At 37.8% G+C, this 18689-nt stretch overlaps 3 protein-coding genes across 5 annotated transcripts; 1 reads left to right on the top strand and 2 right to left on the bottom strand.

Annotated features, from left to right (window-relative positions):
- Window positions 1-924: 924 nt before the first annotated feature.
- LOC120775826 lies at window positions 925-6141 on the bottom strand. Of its 2 annotated transcripts, none has more exons than XM_040106184.1 (8): window positions 5568-6141; window positions 5321-5495; window positions 5131-5260; window positions 4957-5036; window positions 4807-4896; window positions 4615-4737; window positions 4034-4548; window positions 925-1035 (listed from the first exon to the last, which is right to left on the bottom strand). In XM_040106184.1, exons 1-7 carry the CDS (start codon window positions 5849-5851, stop codon window positions 4042-4044), a joined length of 1389 nt encoding a protein of 462 aa, XP_039962118.1. In that variant the 5' UTR covers window positions 5852-6141; the 3' UTR covers window positions 925-1035; window positions 4034-4041. The 2 variants fall into 2 exon arrangements, with proteins under 2 accessions (XP_039962118.1, XP_039962119.1); XM_040106185.1 differs by having other exon boundaries at window positions 5321-5489.
- A 216-nt stretch (window positions 6142-6357) lies between these two features.
- Window positions 6358-14333, top strand: LOC120775824 (phosphatidylinositol 4-kinase alpha). 2 transcript variants are annotated; one of them, XM_040106180.1, is made up of 12 exons: window positions 6358-6540; window positions 6620-6833; window positions 6907-7917; window positions 8089-8148; window positions 8485-8980; window positions 9090-10064; window positions 10132-10934; window positions 11040-11990; window positions 12060-12976; window positions 13036-13224; window positions 13279-13525; window positions 13591-14333. In XM_040106180.1, the coding sequence occupies exons 1-12, from the start codon at window positions 6457-6459 to the stop codon at window positions 13974-13976; spliced, it is 6333 nt and encodes a 2110-aa protein (XP_039962114.1). In that variant the 5' UTR covers window positions 6358-6456; the 3' UTR covers window positions 13977-14333. The 2 variants fall into 2 exon arrangements, with proteins under 2 accessions (XP_039962114.1, XP_039962113.1); XM_040106179.1 differs by lacking the exon at window positions 8089-8148.
- Window positions 14334-14775: 442 nt separating this feature from the next.
- On the bottom strand, window positions 14776-16555 carry LOC120775827 (putative Dol-P-Glc:Glc(2)Man(9)GlcNAc(2)-PP-Dol alpha-1,2-glucosyltransferase). Its single transcript, XM_040106186.1, has 5 exons — window positions 16315-16555; window positions 15930-16254; window positions 15727-15869; window positions 15492-15668; window positions 14776-15428 (listed from the first exon to the last, which is right to left on the bottom strand). The coding sequence occupies exons 1-5, from the start codon at window positions 16468-16470 to the stop codon at window positions 14877-14879; spliced, it is 1353 nt and encodes a 450-aa protein (XP_039962120.1). The 5' UTR covers window positions 16471-16555; the 3' UTR covers window positions 14776-14876.
- Between the last annotated feature and the right edge of the window lie 2134 nt (window positions 16556-18689).

The raw sequence follows: 18689 nt of genomic DNA, 5'->3' as shown, positions 1-18689 counted from the left end.
GTTATAAATTTTACCTTCGACTAACAAATTTTTAACATATTTACTAAACATTAACATACACACACACACTTACAATAATTGTACACAAACTACAAACATTTAAATAAATGTGCGCTATGAAAACAAAATAGTAGAAAAAAACAAAAATTATATTTTTTGTGTTTATTTTATTACATAACTGGGTTTTTAATAATAAGGTGTTTTTATTTTATTTAAAAATTTAAAAAAAAAAATTTAAATTTCTAAATTTTTTTTAAATTTGTTTTAAATTTTTAAAAATTTTTTTAAATTTTTTTAAATTTTTAAAGTTTTTTCTAATTTTTAATTTTTTTAATTTTTTTAATTTTTTAAATTTTTTTAATTTTTAAAGTTTTTTTAATTTTTTTAAATTTAAAATTTTTGTATTTTTGAATTTTTTTCAGTTTTTATAAATTTTTTTTCAAATTTTAATAATTTTTTTTTATTTTTCTAAATATTTTTAATTTTTTCAGTTTTTTATAAATTTTAATTATTTTTTGAATTTCTTTTTAAATTTCTATATTTTTTTCAAATTTTTAATAATTTTTTTCATATTTGTTTAATTTTGCTTAAAAATACGTGCAAAATTACCTACATTGCATTTTGACAAAATTCTAAAGTTTTTTTATGTATGACGCATGACATGGAGTCCGGCTTAAGTGCGCGGCTGAAATTTTTGTGGCGCACAGTGCGACCAGCTCAATGCACCAGGCGCGCAGAACCGTGCAGAAGGTGGCCTGCACTTTTCGGGCGGCGTATCTGTTGCATACTTTTAGGCACCGGATGACCGTCGCGCGCGACACCTATCGGATGCAGACAAACACGTGCAGGTGTGTGCCGTTGCATGCTTTTAGGCGTTAAATTAAAAACTTGAGCGGATGTGTATATGAACGAAATAAAATGCAATTTTAAGTTGAATTATGTTATTTTATTTAGACTTCTGATTATAATTCACAGTTTATTGCAGTTATATATTTTAAATATATGTAATATTAAGGATGTTCGTTTGTTGTGTGGCTGTAAATAATAAAATAATTTCTTAATTTATTTTTAACATATTTTCATAATCGTAAATACGAAAATTCAAAAATAGAAATATTGAGTTGGTTGTATTATTAGGGTGTGATTGAAATATTAACATTTTTTTAAATTATTTTGGTAATGCTTGTAAAGTTTTTTAATAGTTTGCTAATTTCTGCTACTTCACGCATAAAATTTTAGACTTGCTGGCAGAGGGAAATGCAAGGACATATTTTAGTCTTAATTGGTCTACGAAACAAGCACTAAAAGATATTATCAAACATTATTTAAGCAACTGGCATGCCCGTAAATATATAAGTACGGCAAACCTATATACATGCATATATACATATATACAGTATAGACTCAAACATACATATAATGCAATACCTAACCAATCATCAAAGCAACAGAAATCATACATACATACTATATGTACATACGTGTAATTATTATGGTGTAGACGAGAGATAAATATGTAACAGCAAAATTTAAATGAAATAATAAAAACTATATTAATGGACGTAGTAGAATATGTGTATAGGATTATTGTCCTGATAACATAAAAATTTAAAATAATTAAATGCAAATAATAGTGCATATGAAAAATGAATGTAAGCATGTAATAAATAATATTAGAAAATTAATACAAAAAAAAACAAATTCTGCAAGTGACATTTGAGGAGACAGCTGATCGGCTGCACATGATTAGTTAGTTTTAAGCTTGTTTTAGGGATTCCAAAGTAAACAAGGTATACAGACTTAAAAGTCTAAACAAAACAAAACAACAAAAATTATAGAAAAAAATAAAATCATGTAGCAAACTGTGTGGTAACTAGAAAATCCATTTACTTAGCAGTAATATGAGTAAAAAAAATGGAAAACTAAAACATAAACAAACAAAAAAATTAAATTTAGCGCTATATATTAGCAACAAACACACAAACAAAAACCAAGTGCAGACAAGTAAGACATTTCTATAGTAAAATTAGTCAAATACACACACGCTTTACAAAACGTAATGAAATATCAGGCAGAAGTATATACATATGTATAAGTGACTTAGCGATGTATGTAAATTTATTAAAGTTGACAAGTAAAATTAAACAAAAGCAAAATGGGAACACATGTGCAAAAACAAAAAGTAATAATAATAAAATAAAAAGCAGACACCACTGTCTAGCAACATTGTTTGCTGGCAGCGCCAAGTACACTGCATGTATACACATAGTTGGCAACGCGTGTGCGACAGCAGTAACGGAAGTCAAAGCGCCGTTTGTTTGTTTGTTGTGGAAAATTTTTCAGCAGTCAAATGATTTTACCAAAAAAGTTAATAAATACGAAAAAACGAAAACAAACCGACAAAAGACAACAGCACCGGAAAATCAATTAGTAAAATAATAATAAACAAAATTAAATTATGAAAAACACATGCATACGTACGTACATGATACATACATAAATGCATATATGAAACACATACTATATTTCTACGTATTGCAAAGAAAAAACTACATACATACATATGCTGATACACATTAGTAAATTCAGTAAATAAGTAAAAGAAAAACGCTGAAGAAAAATTGTAAGATGAATCTCCTCAGTCAATGAGTTATTTAGTAATTTAAATGTGTTATCAGCTGACCCTTCCAAGCAACTTTTTCTAAAAATCCGACGCCTAATAGGAAAGTAATGCAACTAAACCGAAAGATGAAAAGAAATTTTTCACAATAAAAGCTACATACACACATACAACAATTGACATGGCCTTCCCTGCTTCCTACTTAATTTCCATTCATGCTAATAATAAATGTTAGTGGCAAAAACAAAAAAATAACACAAATGCCATATGTTATAGCGTACATTATTGAAGCAATTATTAATTGTCAAGTTTAAATTAAATAAGTATATGAAATTGTTTAAATTTAAATTCTAACACTCTATATACGAGATACAAAATGAATGCAGATAAAAACACATATTGCATGTATGCAGGTGCAATAATTATACATACATACATTGTATGTTGTAGGTATGTGTTGGCATTGTACGTGAATGCGTTGATGCGGCAATAATAACTCTAATACACGGTACATACATGTATTTATGTAAGTTGTAAACCGTAAATAAGTTATGCAACTGAACACTTGATTAACTGTTATTTTTAAAAACTATTTGAAGAAATTGCATTTAAGTTTTTTGTGAAAACAATAAGAATTCCTTAACAACCGACAATTCGTATGAGAAATTAAAGTCTATTAAAGTAAAGGATTACTTGAAATAAAAAAGAGATGCCAGATTAATTAATAAATGTTCGATTGTTTAAGTAAAAAGGATACAGGCATACATACATTGGAACAAGGATTGAATAATTAATGAAATGGGTCGAAAGTTATGAGTCACTGTGCAAAATATGAAATCAATAAAAATATCAATATATACACATTATTTATTGGTTAAATAAGCGTTTTGTATTAAGGCTTTATATGGGAGGATAAGGGATAAACTATATGCTATATGCTCTAATAGCATACGCATATTAAGTAGTAGAGACGTAACATTCTGAAAGCGTCAACTGTCATTGGAAATGACAGAGCAGGATGGGTTAAACAATTTTTCTCTGAGCGTAAGTAAGTATTTTTTTTCTGTACTTTATATATACAATTTCCTGTATATATAATTTTACAACTTTTTTAAAAGTGTGGTTACTTACGTAAAAACAAATTCACTTATGTCGGAATTTAAATATATATTACGAAAGTATTAAGTAAAAAGTATACTAGGCAACGTCTACACCCTCCTTTATGTTCAACGAAACAAAATAGTAAACAAAACTGAATCAATTGAAAGGTTTCGCTGGTTTGAATTTTTAAATAAAGGATGTTAAAAGAAATCCTATTACTTTTACGTGCAATGTTGGAAGATGCTTTCAATATCAGCCATCTAAGGCGACGATGTGATCAAAGTGATAAATAAATGAAATTATTCGAAATACCTTGTTCCTTATGAATCATTTGCACAGAACGTCAAGACCTCCTCTAGTCGCTTTACGTTATCAGCCATTTTTGTCACAGCGTCGGTTAATCCTTGCATCACAGTAATGAATTGTTCTTCTCGCTGGTCACGTCTTTTCATACTCTCCAAGAGGGTTTCATACATATCACTGAGTGTTGCCGATTTTCGTTTTTTCGGAGCATTTGTTGTATTTCCGGCTACCGACTGTGTGGCAGACGTGTGCTTGTTTTCCAAACTTGGCAAAACTTCTAAGCTGGAAGATATATTTGAGGTATTTGAATGTGGCGGCAAAATAATAATTCCTTGTGAGCTACCCTCTGTGTTTTTTGAAACACTTGATTGACCGAGCTGTATAATTTTTCTTTGAACATTATCGGTTGTTGTAGGTGTATTGTTTTCAGTTGATGTGCGCGGAATAATAAATATTTTTGCCTTTTCTGTTTCTTTAGTCACTTTTTGGCGGGGAATAACAAATATTTCAGAGCGCGAAGTGTCCTAAGCAAGAGAAGAAAATATTTTTAAATGCATTTAATTAAATATATACATATGTTATAAATATACCGGAAAACCCAATGCTGGAATATCTTCTGTGTTAGAGTGATTCGCCTCGTACGTTGGGTTACTGTCCTCCGAAAGTACAATGTCATGTTTGGTATCTAATGTTTCCTCAAAACTATGTGCGACCTAAAGAACATTTGTCATTTTAATAATCGTTTTCATCGCAAATATGTTTGTAATTAGAAGAATGCGTACCTCAGCTTGAGAGTCTTCTTGACGACTATGGTCATCTTCAGAGCTATCAATTTCTTTTTTGATCTTGATTAATTCCGTTTTCAGTACGCCCTTTAAACATGGAGAAGAAATTTTTATCAAAGGTGTAAACATTTTTAAGTTATAGCTCACTTTAATATTGTCTGCTTTGTTCACCATGTTTTTTGCGCCAACGCCTTCAGCAACAGCATCATTGTTGGTGGAATTAATTGCTATGTTTCCATTTTCAAAGAGAAGAAAAAAAGCTTTGTAAAAGTTCCCTTAACAATGGGTGTTCAAATGGTATTCCTATACGGATAAGTGTACCTAAATTCACTTCCTCATTTAGTGAGCGCTGTCCGAAGTTCAATAAAGCGAATTCATCGAATTGTGGAACCCCGCTACTTTTGCCTCGGCGTGCCCGACACCTTAGTTGACTCCGCCAAGTACTCATACTCTGAAAGAGTGGTATTTATCGATTTAAGTTTATTACACATGCATATAACCAATTACTCACCTCCTTCCATTTATCGGCTGAACGACAAGCGCCATCCATTGAATTCAAATTTCTCGCCAATCCTTCCCATAAGTGACTTACAGTGCCGAACTTCGATGTTAGTATCTTCGGATGCTTATTTGCAAAGTTTACAAAGAATAAGAGTTGTTCCATAGAGGCTCGGTTTTTCCTATAACTTTGTATTGTTTTTTTTTTTATTGATTTGTTAATTACTTTTGTTCCAAACATTTTTAAATAGTTTGTTCACCTGTCTATGGCGCTTAAACAGTCTTGCGGTTCACTCCTTTCAACGCCTGCTCCCGATAAATTCAACGAGGGCACTGCGTCTGATTGTAATCGGGCTCTTTTTGGGTTTGCCGATGTGAAATCGTTTGCACAGAAGTGTTTGGAGCACAATCTTGAACTTTGTGTTAACTTGACGCCAATCGCTACTTCCCATTTACTTCTCATATACTCATCGCGTGGAGGCGAGAACATTGAAACGGCATTATTCCAGCTACTTTTACACACTGAACATGAATTACCAGGCATCACCGCTATTTTTCTTTATATCAATTTAGAATGAAAACTAAATTCCTAATGTACACGGATTTTATAAGTCGTCAAATATGCGTACAAAACGAACTGTCAATGTCAATCACATCTTTGTCACGTTTGTTGTTGGAATTTTCCAATAGCATCGTTGCCGAAAATTTTCATATGACATACCCTGTTGTAACAGCTGTTGCTTATCAATCGCGTTGTTGACGTATTTCTCTTGCTTTATTATGGTTTAGATTTTGATATGCTCATTCGTAAGCAGACTTTTTGAGTTACCAAAATTGAAAAAAAATTGAGAGCAGTTTAAATTTTTAAAGAAAATAATATTTTAGGAAAAACTAGAAGATCTTTTACCGAATACATTTTATATAGTTTTCAGTAATAATTAAAAAAAAAAATACTACTTAGTCTTTATACCTTTACTACGGCTGTTTTCGGTATTTTCAATGTCATATATTCTGGTCACCTTGCTTGTGAGTAATCTATGACAACATCAACTACTGGACCTTCTTACTAATAGTGGAAAGTGAAAATCGCGGAATATTGTAGAAATTTTATATAAAACATCTTAAATTGTTTGATTAGAGCGCGCTGAAATGACGGACGCGTTTTCCTATCAACGCACCGTACAGAGTTTGGCTCGCGTATTGGCGCGTATAGAGCCAACACCGTGGGACAAGGTAAAAATTGATTTTCACGGTCAACTCATATCACAAAATCGACTTTTCACCTTTGACTCATATTTTTAATTGTGTGTAGGTGCAATCGCTTTTCCGCTATTGTCCACAAGAAAATGCCGCTGGCGTTTTTTGTCTCGATGCTAAAGCGCAAGATGCGGTCATTGCGTTGGGTATTTATTTCCTAGAAAGTGGGTGTCAGCATGAGCAGCGCATTGTACCATATTTACTACGTCTGGCGAAGTGCTTGCCAAAAGCAGTTTGGGTAGATGATGCAAAGTGGAGCAAAATCGATCGTAAGTGTTTTTGTAAGTGAATATTTGTCCCAGATACTTTATTTTCAATTGGGTTGCTATATTTTGTCAATAGGTATACCATCGGCAGAAAAGTTCAGCTTTTGTTTGAATACTTTACTTTCCGATATAGCTTCAAAATGCCCCGATCTACGCGAAGAGATCATACTCAATCAAGTGGAGACACTTAGTGCTTTGGCAAATATTATCAAATCTAGTAAGGATAGCAGCTCTGCGCCACCACCCATAATACTATGCAAAGCAACTGTACCATTACTATTTGGTTTGGCGCGTTCTATGGGCCGATATGCAAGCCAAGATCCGTCTTTATTGTGTCGCATATATCCACGTGAAGAAATGCCGGTGGTTAAACAGAACATGCGTGATGGTGGCAGTTTCAGCTCCAGCGAACGCATTGCTTGCTTCTCACAATTTCGCCCTATCATACCACGTTCCATGTCTGGTAGCTTGAGTCAAGACTCCAACGAGCTGCGCATGCGTCAATTGCAAATGATTAATGGAATTAAGCAACGACCACATTTACAAACGTATTTCTCTGTGCCATATGATCCGCGCACTCATTTCTTCACCAAGACCGGTTCCAGTTTTAATCAATTCCCCAATATGCGCGCCTGTGAGACGCCAATTAAAACTAAGAAGTCACTCACTGTGCCACCATTTCCCATTCAGCATCTACAGACCATCTTCGCAGTAGCCAAGAAATTACTCACCAAAGAGACACTGGAGCACTTGGATGAGCAGGCGAGCGATATATTTGCTCTGCATCAAATAAAGGGCTATTGCTACAAAAGCTTTTCGGAGACGCTGAATTTGGTATTAGTGACGCTGCTACGTGAACTTTTACAACACCAAATCGATTTGCCAACACCATTTACGAAGGACGTGCAGGAATTTGTGAAACGTCTATTTTTAAATGGACAAACGGAGCTGGCAAATAAGCAGCAAGATCAAGAGAAGGAGAAGCGCGAAGAGAACGGCATACCGGTGGTGAATAAATACAAGGTGAACGTAATGGCAAATGCCGCCTGCGTCGATCTGCTGGTCTGGGCTATACGCGATGAAACGGGTAGGTGATTTGCTGTTTAAAGTGAAAAATCATTTTCTTTTCTCTTGCATTTTAACACAGAAACACACATACACACATACATACATATATAGTTGTAAATTAGATTAGCATAATTACATACCGGGTACTGAATTTACGTTTTTTTTATTTAATTTGAATTATTCTTTTCAGTTGATGAGGAGTACAATGTACCTTCATTGCAGTTGGGTTTAAAAATTTTATTGAAGAAAGGTTGTTAATTTTTTAAAGCTTTTGTTTTGTTACGAACCCACTTTTTACATGGTTCGGCGCATGCTCATATGTTATTTCTCGAGAGAAATGAGAAGAAATCCATCAAATACTAATTTAATTATGCATATTTTAATAAACTTTCATTTTCATGCCAAACTTGTAGTAAACAGGAGTTGGACATATTATGCCACATTTTTTACCTTTTCTCTCCAATATATTTTTACGTTTTGAATGCAGTTTATACCGTTATTTTCGCCTATTTTTGCGTTTTACTTTTTTATATACAATTTAACGCCACAACCCAACTTAAATTGACATTCGATTCCTCCTTTTTAGAGGCCGACAAGCTTTGCGGTCGACTGTCACAGAAGCTCAACTCTGTGCTGAGTCATAAGATTGTCTTAGACCACATGCCATTGCTGATGGTTTGTCTCGAGGGTCTTGGCAAGTTAGCGCAAAAATTCCCCAACATTGCCGGCACATCCATATCGTATTTGCGCGACTTCCTTGTCGACCCAAGTCCTATATTGGCCAAACTGCATGCTTATTCGCAGCAAACGCTGGCGCTGCAGAAAAAGGAGAAGGAAAAGTTGGCGCCTTTCAAGATCGTGGTGCAGAATAGCGAATCGCGTTCGACGGTGGATATTTATGGTGAAAATCAGAAACATGCGGGCATGCGCTCGGGTCAGGCAGCCTTCGAGGCATTGCGCGATGCGGCAATTGAAAATTTGAGCATTGCATTACGTTCTGCGCACACGTTGGATCAGTACTGTGTGCCGGCTTTGGTGGCTAACCTCTCGAATCGGTTGTTCACAGCAGAGAAACACGAATCGTAAGTACTGTTATATGTAAGATTGGCAAGGACTTCAATATTTTCGCTCTCAACAAATAAATATAACTTTTCTCGACCCACACATTCCTTTCTATATTCGCTCTCTTAGTGAATCTACTTTGGTAAGCCTCAATATTATTGTGATGCTCGGTCATGTTGCCGTTACGCTCAAGGACACTTCGAAAACCACGCAGAATATCTTGCAATTCTTCATTCAACGCTTCTGTAAGGTACCATCCGAGCAGAATGCGCTAATCGTCGATCAATTGGGATGCATGATTATCTCTCAGTGTGAACCGCATGTTTTTGAAGAGATTATGAAAATGTTTTCGCGCATCACAGTGCAGTCGGCATCGTTGGCCTACACGTCGGATCAGGAACATCGCAAACAATTCAATAACGTGTCGGATGCAGTGGTCAATGCTTTGGGTAATATTGCTGCCAATATACAGGGTGACTCGGAGATGCTCGAATTATTGGGCAAACTGCTCGAACTCTTTGTGCAGATCGGTCTGGAGGGCGAGCGCTCCTATGACAACAATACACCAGGTGCGCAGAAGGCCAGCTCCAGTGCCGGCAATTTAGGTATGCTAATACCAGTAATTGCGGTGCTGGTGCGTCGCCTACCGCCGATTAAGAATCCACGTTTGCGTTTGCATAAGCTATTCAAGGATTTCTGGGTGTATTGTGTGGTCATGGGCTTTACAAATGCTCGTCTCTGGCCAGCCGATTGGTATCAAGGAGTGCAACAGATTGCAGCCAAATCGCCCTTACTCATCTCGCAGACGACACACAAATCCGACATGCGTGAATTGAACTATACGTCGGCGATTAAAAGCGATTCGGTGAGTTTGAATGAATTACGTAGCCAAATACTCCTCCTGCTGGAACATCCAACGGCCGATGTTACCGCTTCGATCAACAAGTTGACCTTTGCGCAATGCACTTATCTCTTGAGTGTGTATTGGTTGGAGACTTTGCGAGTGGAAAATTCAGAAGAACCCAGTTTGGAGCCGATTTTGAGCTATCTTTGCGATAATGCGTTGCAAAAGGATAAATCTGGAATTTGGCAATGCGTGAAGTGGTAAGTTGCCAATCAACCAATAGTGCCCAAGCGGAGAGCTTCCATTCATTTTTCCATTCCTTCATAGTGTTGCCGATCAAGTCTTTGAGAAATTCCGCAATGTGCTTTTCGCACATGACGAGATCCGCGAAAAGGTATTGGAATCACAGGCAATGCTATTGCTGGTCTACTTCAATCACATCCACAAGCAAATCCAGTTGGTTGCCGATCAGTATCTATCACAGTTAGTCGATAAGTTTCCACATTTGCTATGGAATCGTCGCGTGCTCTGGTGCATGTTGGATATTCTGCAATTGCTTGCATTCTCGCTTACGCTCGACCCGAACGAAGAGACACCTACGCTGCGCGTCGTATCTACGCCTTACACCTTGCAACTTATGGACTCATTGCCTGCACGCGAAAGCCGCCTGAAGGACTTTGCCGATCGCTGTCAAGGTATCGTTAATGAAGCCATGAAATGGGCACCGCGTTCCACACGCTCGCACCTGCAAGAGTACCCCAATCAGATACCCACACAGGTACTGGCGCACCACAGTGGTCTAGCTTTGGCCTTCGATTCGGTAGTCAGCAGCAATACGTTGTATCCAAATGCTTTGCCATCGATTAGTAAGCGTCCAAATTGCGTAAATAGCAATACGCCGCGCTTCGTGTCCGTGTTGTGTCTGCGCAGCAAATACGCTGGTGAAATTTCTGGCATGTTGTCGGTGCTAAGTGAGGAAGAAAAGGCGGGCTTAGCTGACCGCTTAGTGAAGGATGTATGGGACGCGTGTGCGGAGAAGAGTGACGCAAGTCACCGTGGCGCCTTGTGGCGTGCCACCGCCTACTTGATTATCTGCTCCGATGTGAACCGAAAGCTGTTGCATGCAGTGGGTGAGTCGAGGTTCAAGCATAAATTGCGGGAATTATAGATATCTTATAAACACTTTTCTCCAATAAACTCTTATTTCTGCTTTTCTTTCGGTCGATTGCTTTCAGCCACCTCACAAGTTGAATTATTCACCGAATATGCCGTAGAAACGGCTGTGGAGTGCTGGCAGTGGGTGTTGACGGCACGCCAAGATCTGGAGCTCTGCTTTATCCAAGAGATGGTTAGCGCTTGGCAAACGACTTTCGAAAAAAAGTTGGGCCTCTTCTCTGACGAGGTAGAGACCACCATACCATTAGCCGCCTACGACGGCTGTAAGCTGGTCTCTAAGCCCATTCAAATAGCGCCACATCTCATTTGGCTGCAGTTGCTCTCCGAAATGGTGGACACCGCCAAGTATTGTAATCGCGACAAGGTGGAAATGTTTTGTCTGCTGCTGCATCGTTGTCTGCCTATTTCGAAAAATTCGAAACAGAATCGCCAAGTATCAACGGTCGGTTGTCGTTTTAAGCTTCTGCAATGCGGTCTCTCGCTACTGCAAGGCAATACAATACCGCGTTCGCTGGCGCGCAACATATTACGTGAGCGCATATATAGCAATGCATTGGACTATTTCTGTGGTCCGCCCACATGTCCCAACCAGAGTAAGGAGCAATTGTTGGATGACATTCTGATACTGTTGAAATTCTGGCAGACGATGCGCAGTGAGAAGAAACATTTGGTCACCTCGGAGGTTGGCGAATACGATATAACAGCGGTGGCGTCGACGCAAATGCTCTCCGTGAAGCAGAATGTGGAGACGGCGTCGCTAATTAGTGCTGGTGATGTTGCGCGTTCGATGTCGACTGGTGGCACTGGCGGCTGGTACAACACAATACCGCACTCCACATCTACGCTATCGAAACGATCGAATCGCTCGAAACGACTGCCGTATCAAAAGGACTCGTACGACAAGGACTATATGAAGAAGCGTAATTTGATTTTGGAATTACTGGCAGTCGAGCTGGAATTCCTCATAACATGGTATAATCCGATTAGTCTCCCTGACTTGGCCATACCCGGTAAGTCCCTCGCTCGGAGCCAGATTTGTGCTTGGAATTTTAACACATTCTTCGTATTTTCCTACACAGGTGAAGAGCAGGTGAATGAATGGCGTGCACGTCCCTCCAAACCCAACTTGTGGCGAGATTACGCACGCCTTGCTTGGACCTACAACCCAGCTTTGGCCGTTTTTCTGCCGTTGCGAATCAAAAGCGCCGATTCTATTGAAGAGGAGGTCTCTCGTTTGGTATGCGCCGATCCCATCGCGGTTAGCCACATTCCAGAGGCACTCAAGTATTTGTGCAACACGAAGAATCTGCTACACGAAAGTCCAGATCTGGTTTATATACTTTCCTGGGCTCCTGTCAACCCCATACAAGCACTTTCCTACTTCTCACGTCAATACCCATCACATCCGCTCACCGCACAGTACGCCGTCAAGACGCTCAGCTCCTACCAAGCTGAATCGGTATTGCCGTATATTCCACAGTTGGTGCAGGCATTGCGGCACGACACCATGGGTTATGTTGCAGAGTTCATTAAGAACATTTCGAAGCGTTCTCAAATTGTGGCGCATCAACTCATATGGAACATGCAAACCAATATGTTTATGGATGAGGACCAACAGCATAGGGATCCAAATTTGTTTGACTGTTTGGAGGCGTTGTCACAGAATATAATTTCTTCTTTCTCTGGCGCTGCCAAACGTTTCTACGAGCGCGAATTCGATTTCTTCGGCAAGATCACAGCAGTTTCGGGTGAAATACGTTCCTTCCCGAAGGGTATTGAACGTAAAAATGCCTGCTTGGCGGCTCTGAAACGTATACAAGTACAACCAGGCTGCTATTTACCCTCGAATCCGGAAGCTATGGTGCTGGACATTGACTATAACAGCGGCACGCCCATGCAGAGCGCTGCAAAAGCGCCATACCTGGCTCGTTTCCGTGTCTATCGCTGTGGCATAACAGAGTTGGAGACACGCGCCATGGAGGTGTCTAACAATCCGGCAAGTATTTTAATTTTCTTTCGAACTATTGTGAAATAACACAATTTGCTTGGTTACAGAACTCGCAGGAAGACGCCAAGACGACGCTGGGCGTTGAGTCGTGGCAAGCGGCGATTTTCAAAGTGGGAGATGATGTGCGTCAAGATATATTAGCGCTACAGGTTATAACAATTTTCAAAAATATATTCCAACAAGTCGGTTTAGAGCCGTTTCTCTTTCCATATCGCGTCGTGGCTACAGCGCCCGGTGTAAGTATTGTTTTTATTTTAAACAGAAAACCAATATATTGAAGTAATTTTCAGTGCGGTGTCATTGAATGTGTGCCAAATGCTAAATCACGTGATCAACTTGGACGCCAAACCGACTCCGGGCTCTACGAGTATTTCCTACATCAATACGGTGATGAAAGCTCCAAAGAGTTTCAAGCAGCGCGTGCCAACTTTGTTAAATCCATGGCAGCATACTCGCTAATCGGTTACTTGCTACAGATCAAAGATCGGCATAACGGCAATATTATGATTGACAAGGATGGCCATGTCATACACATCGGTGCGTGGTTCATAAGCACACACTTTATATATAATATATTTATAATCTCGTCTTTTCACTAACAGATTTCGGATTTATGTTCGAGTCCTCGCCCGGTGGAAATATTGGTTTCGAACCCGACATGAAACTCACCGACGAAATGGTTATGATTATGGGTGGCAAGATGGAAGCGCCTGCCTTCAAATGGTTCTGTGAGTTGTGCGTGCAAGCCTTCCTCGCTGTGCGGCCCTATCAGGATGCGATTGTTTCGCTGGTCTCGCTAATGCTGGACACTGGTTTGCCCTGCTTCCGCGGTCAGACTATAAATTTGCTGAAGCAACGTTTTGTAGCAACCAAGAATAATAAGGAGGCTGCGGCGCATATGTTGGCGGTTATTCGGAATTCATATCAGAACTTCCGCACACGTACTTACGATATGATACAGTATTATCAAAACCAGATACCATATTAAACGACAGTGGAATGGTGTGTGCGGTAGAAAGTGTATGTAAGCGTGTCAGTTTAAAAATGTATGAAAAGTTAGGAAGGTGTTTCTCTCATGTGTGTGCTCTCTACACTGTTATTCGCTTATTTTCACCTCTAAAATTGTTGGAGATTTTTTGCACTAATTTGTTATTTCTAGATTTTAAGTGTACGACTATTAAAATGATGCTAATTTTTAGTGATTTTTGTGTGATCAAGAATGTTTTGTTAAATATGATATATTCTTGTTTCAAACTAATATTAAAACAGCATATGTCATTGCATGTATTTGAAAAATAAATAATTGTGGTGTTACTGCTTAGCAACATGTTCAAAAATTATAAAATTACATATTATAAATTAACCACAAATAAATGTAGTAAAAAATTAAAATTTAACTCAAAAAATAATTGATTTTTTTTTATAAACAAAACAAAAAAAAATACTTTGTTTGACCGAAGCTATGATAGTCTTCACAGCTACAATTTGCTATACAAGAACTTGATTTTGATTGATCAGTTGGTATAGCTTTTATATGCTATAGTAGTCTGGTAGCAAACTTAATAAATTACGGATATACTGCTTAATAATCGCGTGTTGTATCAAAAGCTAAAATATACCCGATCCAGCGATATTTATTATTTTAGCGACCACAAACATATGCATTTTTTTCTAATCAATAAAAATACACAACATACACAAAAACCGCGTTTATGCACACTATTCGCTCACTACTGTATGCAATAAAATATACATATGTAATAGTATATACAAATAATGGAAAAAAGTGCTGATTACGTACTTGTAATGCTCCACAACATGTTTCAACAGTTACGAATAGTTTATTTACCATATTTCAATTCAGACTATTTGATTCGACGTTTCTTGTTTACCAAATAATGCGTTGTGGCTCCTTGAAATTTTCCCATCTGATTTCTCTGGTAAAAAATATATAGAATGTGAGCGCATTGAGCACCACATAGCAGCCCAGTTCCAACCACTCTGCCCAACGGCTTTTAATAAGCGGCTGTGTGTGCAGGCGATAAAGTACGAATGGAATGAGAAAGTATCGCAGTTCGAGCAAGCGCTGAAAACATAGCACCAGAAAAACAGCTATCCAAAACATCAATTTGAAGCTTGTGCGCATATGCCGTAGACCTGAATGTAACAGCGCCAAGGCAAATACATAAACGGGTACCATGGCGTATTTGAACCATTCATAACGTCCATAGAAACGATTCCATATGTAAAATATGTAATGACGATTGTCTGCCAGCAAATATGGATGTATGAGTGTATTCCATTTAACGGCTAGAATGCCTGTGCCAAGCAGGAAGAGCACGATCAATTTGTCACGCGATAGCCAATGTAGTGTCGGACGCAATTCATGCAGCGTATTGGAGACGCCGAAAAACAAAGCAAAAATGCTGAAATAAAATAACTGAGAAAACACAATACATTTTAAAGCTATAAGCATTTTGGAATAAATGTATATAATGCATACCTGCGGTACATGTATGGTCGCTTCATGCGCCCGCTTATCGCCAATAACAATGGAACCATTGAGAAACACGAAAAACAGAAAAGGCAGTATTATGATTAGGTAGTAGCAGCCTTTACGTAAAATTTGCCAAATGCTGCGTCCCAGTAGCCGATATGAAGTGAGTATGTCCAAAAGCGTCTAAGGCGTAACGTACTAATTAAAAACCAAATTTACTATTGGAGTCAAGTAAACCTACCTTGGGATTCAGTAACTCCACATGCTGTCTTTTAATGCCTTTGGAACGCGCATAATTTCCTGTAAGTACATCTAGTGCTGTTATACCGAAACACATACCCACCCAAACCACATTAGTCTGCCGCATCAAAACACTAGCAGCAGCTGCAAAATAATTCGATATTAAAATATATGAAGAAATTCGCAAAAATATTTAAACACTACCAAAGACAGCAGCTTGCAGATGTGACTCTTTGTGCCAGTAGTAGTAGAATAGAAGTATTGTCGTTAGCGATAACGTATCAGTATAGTAAAGATGACTAAAGAAATATAGCGGTGGTAGTGCACCTACAGTGAAAGCATCTAATGCGGCAAGCTGCCCATGTGCACCACCCAACAACCGGCGTCTTATTTTATATAGCAGTAACACATTTAGCGCAGCCGCTATTAGCGATATGCAACGTAAACCCAATGTTGAGCAAGCACCGAATGGTATGAGTATCAGCGACGCCAGATATAGGCCTGGGAAGGTGGTAATTTTAGGATCCCACTATAAATTAAAAATGGTTAGTGATTACAAAGTTTAATCATTTAACTCTTTCATACGCACCACATCGAAGCGTTTGTTGCAGAAGTGCAGACCTTGTCGCAAATGGAATTCCTCATCAATTACCGTGGGTGCAGTGGCATAGACACGCAGGAATAAAGGCAGTGAATATGCTAAAAATAGTATGGGCAATAAAACCGGCCAGAAGTGCTTTTGCATTTCGCCTACTATAATATCCCCAAGTAACAAATATTGATTGTAAATTAGTGTTGGTGGAAAGAAAATTCACTGACAAGTAGATAGTTTTGTTTACGAATGTACTTATAAAGCAGAATGCATAAAACCGTTCTAATGCTTTGCCAACTCTACAATTGGAAGTGGGTTGGAAATGTAAAGTTGGCTTATCAAATTGGTATAGAAAATACTAATGTAAATTGAATTTGGCAAAAATGTTCACTATCCGAAATTTTTAACAAATGTATATATAATCTAATATATATTTACATTCGAACTTGTTTAACACCCTTACCTACGATTTCTAATCTTGAGCGTATATTACAAAACGTTAAGAATGATAGTCGTTCTTGAGTAAACACTTAAATTTTATATGGATTAGTCTATAAGAAAAGTTGGCAGCTCGTTGACGAAATGGCAGCTAGTTGGCAACGCGCTAAATTCTGATTGTCAAGTTGGCAGTACTGCACCGCCATATTGATGAAAAAAGGAGTCGTCGTTTCTTGATTTCTCGGCGTGTGGCGCTGGAATTTTCTGCATTAAATATATAAATTCGCTGCATATCGTTCAATAATTGTCTAAGTTACATTAAATCGGTGAATTTGCGTTAATCGATGTGATCTAAAAGTAATTTCGTGTACTCTAAAAAACGTTTGGAATACGGCGAGTGTTGGATCGTCATCGTCGTCGTAAGCGAAGGGGAGAGAACCGTAATTGGTAGTTGAAAAAATTGACAAGTATAAAAGAAAGAGTGAGGGGGAAAAAAAGTTTTTTTTTTTTACTTTTTCAATGCGAGTTTTTCGTTTTCGAAAGTGTATTTTGCTTCTCTGAACCCTCGAAATTTTTCCACAAAGTGCATTTGAATTTTTAACGTAAGGTGTGGTTTTTAAATGTCATAAAATCTGAAATTTTATAGAAATCTAAATATATTATATAAAAAAATACATATAAGTGAATTATATAGTGTGCGGATTATAAGACAAGAGCAAACGGCTGGAGAAAAGTGTAATAGAAAAGGAAATTGTGCGAACATCAAAAACGAACAAGAATAAAATAAAAAACGTAAAAGAAGAAAATCAAAGGAAAGGCAAGGCAAGGAATCAAGTGCTGTGACTGCCGAATACCTGTGCGAACGTGTGTGAACAGCGATAGCGCGATTCGGGCAAATAGCCAGCCAACTAACCATAGTCGTCAGCGCAACAAAAGCAGTGGTTCTGTGGTTCCGTGAGTGCATTATGAAATTTCAGTGGCGTTTAGCTTCAACGCATATGATTTTAGTATGTTTCATACTAACTTTTAATGAGAGTTAAAAATCTGTGCAATGGCTAATCAAAAGTCTTATGATGTGACAATGTGTATTTGCTTGATTTTTACTTATGTTTGCTCAGATTGTATATGATTAATTAACGATATTTGAAAGAAAATTCCCTCAATATGTGAAAATAGTCACAGGGCAGGAATAGTTGCAGGCGGGTTTAGGTAGACAAAGATTGAGACAGCCTGAGTCTGTCGCTATACAGCTTCACTGGAAAAGCGCTAAAGTCATGTAGAAAAATGTTTGACTATCCTTGAAACTGAGTCCTACACCAGGAAGAGGGAGTAAATGAAAAAGCCAAGAGCATGCGAGCATGAACACGCGCATACGCAACGTCAACGACTCTGCAGTCGCTTTCGGCACGCTGCTGCTCATCGAGAAGCGAGACAACAGAGGTTTCAGTTTCGTGTTGAGAACGTGCAAAATAAAAGTTTCATTTGAAATACGTGCGTTAAAACGAGTCGAATGCTTAGTTGAAGCAGTTTTGCGTAAAGGGTCGTTGCTGCCAACTGCTACTCCAATTGGGATTATGAGTTTTCTATTAAAATTAAACTGGTGAACGTTCAAAAGGCAGTGTGGGATAATGCTCTCAGTGATTGTATGTGCAAAATAAGAATCGTGATAATTTTACGTAAAGATGTGCTAATTATTTAACCAATTGTTTAAAATGTTAGAAAATTTGCTAGAAAATTGCAATTTCCTTATGACTATTTCGGTTTCATTCGGAAAAATTTTGTAGGCAATGTGCCGCAATGGTATATACAGAATTTTTCTAGACTACAAATCGGCTATTAGTGTGCTCTCATCTGTTTATTCCACTACTGCTGTTTTCAGTTGTTGCTTTCTCCACACATTTTTGCTAAAAAAAAATCGTGCGTTCGATATCGCT

Source organism: Bactrocera tryoni, chromosome 4 (genome assembly GCF_016617805.1).
Source record: "Bactrocera tryoni isolate S06 chromosome 4, CSIRO_BtryS06_freeze2, whole genome shotgun sequence".
In the NCBI taxonomy this organism is placed as follows: domain Eukaryota; kingdom Metazoa; phylum Arthropoda; class Insecta; order Diptera; family Tephritidae; genus Bactrocera; species Bactrocera tryoni.
Note: the sequence above shows the minus strand (reverse complement) of the source record. Positions and strands in the feature narration are given on the sequence as shown.